Below are 12,709 nucleotides of genomic sequence, written 5' to 3'. Positions count from 1 at the left end.
CCAATGTGCTTTTTCAAAAGGCAACTGGACTTTGTTTTTTCCTTGAGGAAGATGTTTTGCTTCTCATCCAAGAAGCTTTTGATTCTCCATAAACGTACGGAGTGGTAGTTAACAGTTATATTTTTTGAGTTAGGAAATATACACTAATTTCATTTCTAGTCCCCCCAGCAGGTGGCAGCGTCTATGCCACCATGGTTGATTTAAAATGATGAACTGTTGGACTGATTAACATCTGCAGAAGAGACTAGGAAATTTGAAAGATACTGTATATGCTGGGCTGGACAAACTCTTCTATACTGTTGTCAAGAAAACTGTGTTAGGAGTTGAACCCCAGATGCCTTTATTATATAATCTCATAATTATTCTATACAGTTCAACACTAGGTAATCTCTAGTGGCAGTGTTCATTTCAGTTGACAATTTTGAGCAAGTTGGAGAAATTGTAACTCAGTGTTTCTCAATCTTCGCAACGTTAAGATGTGTGGATTTCAATTCCTAGAATTCCCTAGCCAACATGCTAGCATTTTGAGAGTTGGAGTTCAAGCAAAGTTTCCAAGGTAGAAAAACATTGTTGTAGCTTATGGTTTATGTGTGAACCAAGTCACTATTACTTGTAAAGTAAACCACAATTAAATCATAGCTTAGCATCCATTTTTTCTAACATATCCCCAGCTGTGAAGGGTACAGCCAAACTTGCTTAAAGTACCAGAATATAGCGATGAAACATTTGAATTGCATAACAATATACAGAGTCCATCTGTGACAGAGATGGGCAGTTCTAAGATGTGAATGTGATAAATATAAGTAGACACCAAATATTAGCTTTGGGATGTTTTTTGTTTGCTTCATTTAGGGCGTAACAAGAACATGAAGTTGAGTGGGAGGCCTTATCGGCATATTGGTGTCCTGGGAACATCCAAATTATATATCATAAGAAACCAAATATTTACGTTTACCCCTCAGGTAATTTTGAAAATATCAAGAACATTGGTTCCTTCCTACTGCTCTATTCTACTTGCTTTTGGAACTGATATTACAAAGGTTGAACTGATAAAAATCTTTATTTAAGCTGTGTAGAGCTGTGTAGAGGAGAACAAAGTAGAAGCACTGAGAAACTTTAATTTCCACTTATAGAATCCTAGCCTTGCCAGTGGCACAAACTTAAAGGGAATAATAAATTCATACTGTACTACATATGTTTTGTTGACTGCTCTTGTGCTGCAGGTTAAAAATTACTCGAAAGTTTGTGCAAAAGGCTTAGAAGCATAGCATTTCCTGGTAATCCTCCTTTCATTTGATGAATAACTTTAATTTTATTTATTAGTACTTATGGTATAATCTGGCCTGATAAGTGATTCTGGTTTGTGCATTAGGTATCAGGTTGTTATCACCATTAATTAGAAAAAATAAAATGCCTGACTATAATTCTTTTACTTCTTTGCCAACTTCTAATGCATAACTGTGATATGCATTTTTTGATCATCTTAGAAATTTCATGCAGTGGTTTACATAAAAACAACAATACAACCACCAGTAACACTAGGCTGAGACAAGTAATCCCATTAAGCTCAAGTAATGTGGGCATACTTCATGCAATCTTGTACCTTACTTCTGGCTTCTAAGTATCTAAAAATCATTAGACTGAAATTGTGCAGCAAAATATTTGTATTTCAGGCCATTTTAGAGATTATTTTAAGTTGAGAAGGTAATGGTTCTTATCATAGATAACTCCTAGTTCCATTCCCAAAATTCTTAAACCCTCATTCACAAGTAGATAGATAGATACCACTTCAGTAGGCACATTAATGGGGACATGAATGGAGTCCTCAATCAAGTGTCTCAGGGCAATGGTGATGTCACTGACTAATCCTTTCAACCCGAAAATGCCTTAGGTGCTTCCAACACGAATGCGAGCAATCCTCAAAACTAAACTGATAATTTTGGAATCATGCCTTCCAGTTTCCTGCATCCAGCCAGAAGTAGTGCATATGTAGCTCAAATGTTTCTCAGTCCTAGCTTGAGATTTACCTAGAAGTAGGAAGATTTTGAGGGATTCTGGTCCCAAATTCTAGTCCTTGTAGATTACTATTAGACTATAATCCAAATGTTGAACTTACAGAATAACAGAGTTGGAAGGGAATTTGAAGGTCTTCTAATCCAATTATTGATCTTATTGTTGTGGTAACTGTAGTATCAAAAGCATTTTCAGGGAGAATTCCCTATAAAATGCAATGGACCAAGTGGAAAATTAACAAATGTTTAACTAAGCATCAGTCCCGGTCTGAAGTGATGAAAGCTGTGATACAGACTTTATATATTATAGTCATATAAGTCTGATGCTAATATGTACTCTGTCCAGCAGTGTTGGGAGTAGTAATCCAACATATCTGGAAGACATCAGATTTGGGATTCCACCTCTAAATGCATAATACTTTGAATTTCCTCATAGTTTACAGATCAGCATCACTTCTACTTGGCTTTAGACAATCGGATGATTGTGGAGATGCTACGAACTGAGTTGGCTTATCTAACTTCCTGTTGGAGAATGACTGGAAGACCAATTCTTACTTTCCCAATCACCAGTACAATGCTTGGTCAGTAAAAAAACTTATTTGGTATTTTTATAAATGTTTAAGCTCATATAATATGGAATATTAGCATTTTGATTTCAAGCAATGTTCCCTACTTGATACCAACATGAAGACACAAAGTAACAAATTAGTATGTTTGGAAATATTGGTTTACTATTGAAAATACATATAAAATATATATGTATATATCTATATCTATACATCTCTCTCTCTCTCTCTCTCTCTCTCTCTCTCTCTCTCTCCAAATTGTAATGTCTGTCTGTCTGTCTGTCTGTCTATCTATCTATCTATCTATCTATCTATCTATCTATCTATCTATCTATCTATCTATCTATCCAGATTCTCCATAAAGGTACAATATAGTTTGTACTTGAGTTACAGAAGACAGATTCCAATTGAACATTAGAAAAAGTACCCCGACAATAACAATTGTTCAACAGTAGAACCAATTAGGCATGGTTATGGCAGATTTCCCTTCACCGGATGTGTTCAAGTAGATTTAGAAAGCCATTGTAAGAATGTATAATTGGATTACTGTACTGTGTAAGGAAGGACCCAAGTGTCCCTTCCAATATTTCAACTCTATGATTTCAATTCCCTTTGCATACACTAAACATAGTACTGGAAATACAGCCAGGTTTGTTTATTAGTTTGTTAGTTGATTTGTTTTTATGGCTGCCTATCTTAGTTAATGATTCTGAGTGGCTTGCAATTCAAAAAATATATTACAGGTGAAAATCTTAGAAACATTTTAAAACAATAAAAATACTAAAACCAATAAAAACACTTTTGTTGTTGTTAGTTGCGAAGTTGTGTCCGACCCATCGCAATCCCATGGACAACGTTCCTCCAGGCCTTCCTGTCCTCTACTATCTTCTAGAATCCATTTAAGCTCACACCTACTGCTTCAGTGACTCCATCCAGCCCCCTCGTTCTCTGTCATCCCATTCTTCTATTGCCCTCAATCTTTCCCAGCATTAAGCTCTTCTCCAGTGAGTCTTTCCTTCTCATTAAGTGGCCAAAGTACTTGAGTTTTAACTTCAGGATCTGGCCTTCTAAAGAGCAGTCAGGGTTGATCTCCTCTAGGACTGACCGGTTTGATCGCCTTGCAGTCTAGGGGACTCGCAGGAGTCTTCTCCAGCACCATAGTTCAAAGGCCTCAATTCTTTTGCACTCAGCCTTTCTTATGGTCCAACTTTCACAGCCATACATTGCAACTGGGAAAACCATGGCCTTGACCATATGTACTTTTGTTGGCAGGGTGATGTCTCTGCTTTTTAGTATGCTGTCTAGATTTGCCAGAGCTTTCCTCCCCAGGAGCAAGCGTCTTTTAATTTCTTGGCTGCAGTCCCCATCTGCAGTGATCTTGGAGCCCAGGAAGATAAAATCTGTCACTACCTTCATTTCTTCCCCATCTATTTGCCAGGAATTGAGAGGGTCGGATGCCATGATCTTGGTTTTCTTAATGTTGAGTTTCAAGCCAACTTTTGCACTCTCCTTCTTCACCCACATCAAGAGGTTCTTTAGTTCCTGAGGACAAAATGATTAAAAGAATATACCACTACCTTCTAGATCAGGCAATGTATGAAGAGCAGGTCAAGGAAACTACGTTAATGTGGAGTAGGGATTTTGGCTTTAATATTGATCTGCATCTCTGGCAAGAATTGTGGGAAAGAAACAGGAAACTCACCTTAGCTACTTCTTACAAGGAAAATCTCTACAAGATGTTTTATAGATGGCATTTCCCACCCACAAGGTTAGCTAAAATGAGCCCAAATCTTTCACCCATATGTTGGAAATGCAAAATAGCAATAGGGACCTATTATCATATGTGGTGGGAATGTCCTAAAGCTTGTGACTATTGCAATAAGATAAGAAAATGGTTGAAAGAAATACTAATGTTGGAGATAGAGTTAAAACCTGAATTTTTTTTATTGGGCATAACCACAGAGAAATATGATAAGGGGATAGTTTATTTGATGTTGCACATCTTGACGGCTGCCAGCCTGGCGTTAGCACAAAAATGGAAGAACGAAGAAATTCCCACAGAGGAAGAAATACTATACAAAATACTATCTTGTGCTGAAATGGACAGGCTTACGATGGAACTGAAGGATAAAAGTGGATCTGAATACTTTGAAATCTGGGATAAATTTTACTATTGGTGGGAGTCGAGGAGGACTGTTGGGGTTATAGATTAGCGTTAATATGGAAATGTATGTAATCTTAGGTTAGCAAATAAAGAAATGAATTAAGTATTGTATAAAAAACTTATATGTATCTATAGAGATAAAGAACTAAATGTAAGAAGAGAAATAATTTGATAGAAATGTTTATACTGGAATGTTACGTCATGTCCAATGTTTTCTTTTTTAACTGTATTATAAATAAAAAACGTTAAAAAAAGAGGCTCTTTAGTTCCTCTTCACTTTCTGTGACGTGGTATCATCTGCATATCTTAGGTTGTTGATATTTCTTCTGGCAATCTTAATTCCAACTTTTGATTCATCTAGCCCTGGCTTTCTCATGATGTGCTCTGCATATAAGTTAAATAGGCAGGGCGACAGAATACAGCCTTGCCGGACTCCTTTCCCAATTTTGAACCAATCAGTGGTTCTGTGTCGAGTTCTCACTATTGCTTCTTGACCTGCATATAGATTTCTCAAGAGACAAATAAGATGGTCTGGTACTCCCATCTTTTTAAGAACTTGCCACAATTTGTTGTGATCCACACAATCAAAGGCTTTAGCATAGTCAATGAAGCAAAAGTAGATGTTTTTCTGGAACTCCCTAGCTTTCTCCATGATCCAGCGTATGTTGGAAATTTGATCTGTAGTTCCTCTGCCTCTTTGAAATCCTCCCTGTACTTCTGTAAGTTCTCGATCCACATACTTCTGGAATCTAGCTTGTAGGATTTTAAGCATAACTTTACTTGCATGTGAAATGAGTGCAATGGTGCGATAGTTTGAACATTCTTTGGCATTGCCTTTCTTTGGAATTGGAATGTAAACTGACCTTTTCCAATCCTGTGGCCACTGTTGAGTTTTCCAAATTTGCTGGCAAATTGAGTGTAGCACTTTTACTGCATCGTCTTTTAAGATTTTGAATAGCTCAGCTGGAATACTGTCACCTCCACTAGCTTTGTTGTTGTTCAGCTTTCCTAAGGCCCATTTCACTTCACATTCTAGGATGTCTGGCTCAAGGTCAGTGACCACCCCATCGTGGTTATCAGGGATGCTAAGCTCGTTCTTGTATAGTTCTTCTGTGTAATTTTGCCACCTCTTCTTAATCTCTTCTGTCTCTGTTAGGTCCCTGCCATTTTGGTCCTTTATCATGCCCATCTTTGCATGAAACATTTCCTTCATATCTCCAATTTTCTTGAAGAGATCTCTGGTTCTCCCTATTCTATTGTTTTCTTCTATTTCTTTGCACCGTTCATTTAAGAGGGCATTCTTATCTCTTCTAGCTATTCTCTGGAATTCTGCATTCAATTGGGTGTATCTTTCTCTTTCTCCCTTGCCTTTCGCTTCCCTTCTTTCCTCAGCTATTTGCAAAGCTTCCTCAGACAGCCATTTTGCTTTCTTGCATTTCTTTTTCTTTGGGATGGTTTTTTTTTTATTGAGAATTTTTAAAAGTTTTTACAAATAACAAAAAAAGAACAATAACAAACAAACAAAAAAAACAAAACAACCCTCACCCAACCCCTCCCAAACCACCCCCTCCATCCCCCCCCCAAGCTTCCCAGAGCTGAATATAGGCTTAATTAAAAATTTTTGTGGATCAAGGTGCCATCTATAAAACATTTTATAAAAATTCTCCCTTAAATTCTGGGCTTGTGTAAATTTAACATTCCTCACCCAGATAATTTCCCAGGTATCCAGTGGGATTGGTTCACCAAAATTTTGTGCCCATTTAATCATACAATCTTTGATTAATTCAGATTCTGAATCCAATTCCACTAGAACCCCGTAAATCCTCTTAATGTGAGTTTGTCTTTGATCCTTTACTTGTTTAAAAAGATTTTCATCTTCTCTAAGCCAGCCCATATTACAATCCATCTTCCATCTGTCCACTATTTGTCTATATTGAAACCATGAATAGGTAATATTTTCATGTACTAAATCTTCCAAAGATTTTAACTGCCAATTTTGACCATCCCATCTAAGTAGTTGTGTATAAGAAACCCTATCCATTTTAACTCCTCTCCTTATCCCCTCTATCGCATGCCAAGGTATGGCCCATAAAGGTATTTTAAAATCACTCTTATAATACTTCCTCCAAACCCGAAGTAAAGAAATCCTTATAATATGTGATTTAAAAACTCGATCCACTTTTTTATTAAAAATTAAGTAGGCATGCCATCCAAAAAGTAAGTCCCAACCCTCCAGATGGAGTATTTCTACATTTGTTAAATTTACCCAATCACTAATCAATGTTAAGACCACAGCATCATAATATAATTTCAAATTCGGTACCTTGAGTCCACCTCTCTCACGAAAATCTTGCATAATTTTAAGCTTTACCCTTGGTTTTTTCCCTGCCCAAATAAATTTATTAATGCCTTTCTGCCATTCATTTAAGTTAAGCTCATTCTTTAAAATAGGTAGCATTTGAAACAAAAAAAGAAATTTTGGTAAGACATTCATTTTAATCACTGCAATTCTACCCATAAGAGATAACTGTAACTTATCCCAATTCTTCAAATCTTTCTGTACCCTGATCCACAACTTTTCATAATTATTCTTATACAATTTTACATTAGAAACAGATAAAGTAACCCCCAAATATTTTACCTTATCAACAACTTCAAAATCTGTTAAATTAACCAAAATCTGCTTGTCCCGGTTAGTCGTGTTTTTAGGTAATATTTTAGTCTTATTATTATTGATTTTAAAACCCGAAACACATCCATATTGATGAATCAGTTGTAGTAACTTTACTACAGAATAAGTAGGTTGAGACAGAGTAACCACCAAGTCATCTGCAAAAGCTCTTAACTTATATTCTTTTTTGTTAACTTCTATTCCTTTTATTTCCTGCGACTCTCGAATTTTGATCAACAAAATTTCCAATGTTAAAACAAACAATAACGGTGACAATGGACATCCCTTTTTCTATTGTAAAAACCTCTGACAAACCCCCATTAACAATAAGTTGTGCCGTTTGTTTTTGATATATAGCACCTAGAGCTTGTGATATTTTTTCTCCAAAATTCATCTCCTCAATTAATCTTAACATAAACTGCCAATTCAGTTGGTCAAAGGCTTTTTCAGCATCTAAAAATATCAGCCCTGCAGAGATTTGGTTATTCTTTTCTAAATATTCTAATAAGTTAATAATTTGTCTAACATTATTTTTCATATACCTTCCGGTTATAAAACCCGATTGATCCTTATGTATAAGCTGCTGCAAAACCCTCATAAACCTATTAGCTAAAATTTTTGCAAAAATTTTATGATCCACATTTAAGAGAGATATAGGCCTGTAATTCTTTGGTAAGGTAAGATCTTGATCCTCTTTTGGAATCAAGGATATAAAAGCACTGCGCCATGACGGAGGAATCTCTAAACCCTGTAATATATTATTAAAAAGCTCACATAAAGGTTGAGTCATCTCTTCTACTAAGGTTTTATAATAAATGGATGTCAAACCATCCGTACCCGGCGCTTTACCTAATTTTAATTGCTTAATAACTGTCACAATTTCCTCATTAGTAATTAAACCATTAATTTCTTGTTTCTGATCTTCTGTTAGTTTAGGAAAGTTAGCCTCACTTAAATAATTATTTATATCTAAAATTTGTACATTGGTACTCTTATATAATTTCTGATAATAATCTAGAAAAGATTTCTTGATCAGCCCTTTCTGATACACTAATTTACCATTATAATTTATTTTATCTATAATTCTCTGTCTCTGTTTCTTTCTTAATTGGTAGGCCAACCATCTCCCTGGTTTATTAGCATTACAAAATGTATTTTGTTTCATAAACATTAGATTAGTTGCGGCTTGATCAGCCATCAACATATTAAATTGTGTTTTTAACAGCTTTATAGCTTCTTTAACCTTTTCATCTGAAGGATTTAGAATCAAAAACTTCTCTTTTAGTTTAATCTCATCTTCCAATTCTTTACGTTTCTGAATCTGCTTTTGTCTATGAACATTATTCATCTTTATCAAGATCCCACGCGTGAAGGCTTTACCTGCGTCCCATACATTGATAATGATGTTCCCTTATACATATTTAAAGCAAAGTAATCCTTTAAGCACTCCTTTAATTTTTGAACATTTTTTTCTTGTTTAAATAAATTCTCATTCACCCTCCAGGATCTCCTCTCCTCTTTTTCGGCAGCCAATTCCATCCAAACTGGACTATGATCCGTCAGTGACCTAGGAAAATTTTTTACATTCTTTACCCTATTATATAAGTCAGTTGTAATCAAGAAAAAATCAATCCTTGAAAAAGATTGGTGTCTATCTGAGAAGAAGGTAAAATCTCTCTCCTCTTGGTTACGTTCACGCCAATAATCCCTCAACTCCCAGTCCTCTTTCAAATCAAAAAAGGCTTTAGGTAATTTAGCCTGTTTGAAGAAAGTAGAAGAACCTTTTTTGTCCTTTTGTGTATCTAAAACACCATTCCAATCTCCCATTAATATCACAGACCGTATAGTCCAGCGAAGTTATTTTCTGATGTAACAATCTATAAAATTGTTCCTGTTGCTGGTTTGGTGCGTACAATCCCACTATAAGTATTTTCTTACCATATAGACCAAGTTCAATCATAACATATCTTCCTTGAGGATCTGATTCTACCAGGCAAGCTGGTAGACTTTGCTTAACATAAATAACCACACCCCCTTTTTTCCCAGGGGCAGGAGATGCAAAATGAGATCCCAAGCGAGCATTAGCTAAATATTTTTGATCTTTAAGTAAGATATGAGTTTCCTGCAAGCAGATAATATCATTATTATGTTGCTTTAGATAATAAAAGATTTTCTTTCTTTTCTGCGGGGAATTGAGGCCGTTAACATTCCAGGTCAGGAACTTTGCCATCTCCCTTGACCAGGAGCCTGGAGAAAACTGCCTGAAGATCTGCCACTGAAGAATGTGTTGCAGAACTCTTGGGTCTTGCTCCTCCCACCGGCATTGAAACACTCTCATGAGAAGATTCTTTAGCTTCTTTCTTCTGTTGTTCCTTTTCCTTACATTTATGTGCTGCGCGGGTCATTCTCTGCTCTTTGACCTCTGTTCATTTCCTCCCTGATTTGAGATACAGCATTTCCCATTATATCTTTAATATCTTGTGCAGACAGGCCTGGCAAGGGAGGAGAAGATGGAGGTGTAACCTTAGGTTGCAGCACTGGTGGTGTAACTTTAAGTTGTTGTTGTACAGTTGCAATTGCAGGAGAAGAAACCACCTTAGAGACTATAGAAGCTGGTTGTCTCTTTGAAGCCATTTTTTAAAAAGTCTTATTCTCTCTTTCTTTCTTCTTAAAAAAAAAGATACTAAAATCCTTAAAATTAAAAAAAAAGACCAGGGAGAGTGCAAAAAAAAGAACTTCCAAAGCGCTTTAAAAAAAAAAGGAAAAAAGAAACTTGAAAGAGAAAAGAACTGTGCTCATTTAAGTCCGTTCTTTCTTTCCGGAAAGGAAAAAAAAAAAGCACTTTCAAAATGCCATTTTACTTTCACTCTCACTCTCCACCAAAAAAAAAAACAAACAAAAGAAAAAAGAATCAGCATAAGCTAAAAGAGAAATAAAAAGAAATACAACTCTAACTCTAAGTAAAATCCTTTAAACAGTTCTGTCCGCTTTAAAAATCACTCACCAGAAAACTTTAAGCGCGGAGATGGTAGCGGCGTTTCACTTTGTTTCCGAAGAAACAAAGACAGCTGGGAGGCGGAGAAAGCACGAACTCCGAGAGAACACTCTTTCTACCCCCCCCAAAAAGAAATCCAGGGGGGGGTTAAGAGGTTCTACCTCTATTCGTGTGGTCTCTACCCCTTCCCTTCGCCCGGGAAGGGGATTTCGAGCCACGGGCCAGCTGATGCGCGCTGTGCTCCGCAGATCTGACGCCGTCCCAGGAGGACAGCTACTAAGTAGCCGCCATCATCGTCGCTGACCACCGGAAGCCCCCTTTGGGATGGTTTTAGTTGCTACCTCTTGTACAATGTTGTGAACCTCCGTCCATAGTTCTCCAGGCACTCAGTCTATCTGATCTAATTCCTTCAATCTATTTGTCACCTCTACTGTATATTCATCAGGGAAATGATTTAGTTCATACCTGAGTGGCCTAGTGTTTTTCCCTACTTTCTTTAATTTAAGCCTAAATTTTGCAACGAGAAGCTCATGATCTGAGCCACAGTCAGCTCCTGGTCTTGTTTTTTACTGACTATATCTTTCGTGGCGAACCTATGGCACATGTGCCACAGGTGGCACACAGAGCCCTCTCTGTGGACACGCGCGCTATTGCCCCAGTCCTAGTCCTTCATCTGGATTTTATAAAACCGTTTCACTTTAGGCCTCCAGCACTGTGTGCAAAAAAAAAAAAAGGTTAATCAATCAATCAATTTCAACTTCTCATGGGGAAAAGAAAAGATCTCGCAAAGTTGGAATTGATTGATTGAACTTTTTAGTCCCACCCAGTCTGCCATTAGCACCACAGCCACGCCCACCCAATAGGCCACACCCACCCAATGGGCCATGCCCACCTGGCAAATGATTATACATAAGTGGGTTTTGGTTTGCAGTTTGGGCACTCGCTCTCTAAAATCCATCTTTGGCTACAGAGCACATACTATAGTCAATCTGATTTCCGTGTTGACCGTCTGGTGATGTCCATGTGTAGAGCCGTCTCTTGGGTTGTTGGAAAAGAGTGTTTGCTACGACCATCATATTCTCTTGACAAAATTCTATCAGCCTATGTGCTGCTTCATTTTGTACTCCAAGGCCAAACTTGCCTGTTATTCCGGTTATCTTTTGGCTGCCTACTTTAGCATTCCAATCCCCCATGATGATGGAGACATCATTTTTTGGTGTTGATTCTATAAGGTGCTGTAGGCCTTCATAGAACCGGTCAATTTCATCCTCTTTAGCACCAGTGCTTGGGGCATAGACTTGGACTACTGTGATATTGAATGTTTTGCTTTGGATTCGCACTGAGATCATTCTGTCATTTTGGGGATTGTATTCCAGTATTGCTTTTCCTACTCTTTTATTGACTATGAAGGCTACTCCATTTCTTCTGAGGGATTCTTGCCCATAATAGTATACCTGATGGTCCTCTGAATTAAATTCACCCATTCCTGTCCATTTTAGTTCGCTGATTCCTAAGATGTCGCTGTTCAGTCTTGTCATCTCTTGTTTGACCACGTCCAGCTTGCTTTGATTCATGGATCTTACATTCCAGGTTCCTATGGAGAAAAAATCTTTACAGCATCGGACTTTCCTTTCACCACCAGATATATCCACAGCTGAGTGTCCTTTCGGCTTTGGCCCAGTCGCTTCACTCTTTCTGGCACTACTAGTACTAGCCCTCTGCTCTTCCCCAGTAGCATATTGGACACCTTCCGACCTGAGGGGCTCATCTTCCAGCATCATATCTTTTTGCCTTTTGGTACTGTCCATGGGGCTTTCATGGCAAAGATACTGGAGTGGGTTGCCATTTCCTTCTCCAGTGGATCACATTTTGTCAGAACTCTCTGCTATGACCTGTCCGTCTTGGGTGGCCCTGCACAGCATAGCTCATAGCTTCATTGAGTTACGTAAGCCCCTTTACCACGACAAGGCAGTAATCCATGAAGGGGTCATTTAGGATAGTCCTGTGTAAAGTGACTTATTGTCAACTTGACAAAAGACAGGGAAAACAGATTTTCTTCATCAAAGCAAATAATCAGTATGATTTGCTTCAATAAAGCCCTTTTGTTGCCTTAAAATATTCTCTTCTCTCTTACCTAGGGCACTGGAAAAGTTAGAAAAAGTGTTTGCACATTTACTGATTTCACACCATAACTTTGGATTTCAACAAGGCTAGAAGAGAGAGCTGAAGGTTTTCTCAGATGCATTGACTGTTGTTTGTTGATCTCCTAGCATGTCCTTTAGTGTTCTCCAGAAATGCTTA

The 12,709-nt window shown here is 37.5% G+C and overlaps 1 protein-coding gene across 12 annotated transcripts in view; it reads left to right on the top strand.

Moving 5' to 3' along the window:
• Window positions 1–12,709, top strand: part of LOC120318111 (phosphorylase b kinase regulatory subunit alpha, liver isoform-like) — a 175,501-nt gene that overhangs the window by 51,545 nt on the left and 111,247 nt on the right. For all 12 annotated transcript variants that reach the window (XR_005559414.1, XR_005559416.1, XR_005559413.1 and 9 more), the window contains 2 exons: window positions 853–962; window positions 2,449–2,593. Coding sequence is in view for 8 of the 12 variants with exons in the window: in XM_039365391.1 (XP_039221325.1) it covers window positions 853–962; window positions 2,449–2,593 (255 nt within the window). In the remaining 4 variants the exon portion in view is untranslated. The remainder of the gene's footprint in view (window positions 1–852; window positions 963–2,448; window positions 2,594–12,709) is intronic.

The sequence above is a fragment of the Crotalus tigris genome, unplaced genomic scaffold (genome assembly GCF_016545835.1).
Source record: "Crotalus tigris isolate CLP2741 ecotype Arizona unplaced genomic scaffold, ASM1654583v1 scf7180000020065.321141, whole genome shotgun sequence".
NCBI lineage: Eukaryota > Metazoa > Chordata > Lepidosauria > Squamata > Viperidae > Crotalus > Crotalus tigris.
Note: the sequence above shows the minus strand (reverse complement) of the source record. Positions and strands in the feature narration are given on the sequence as shown.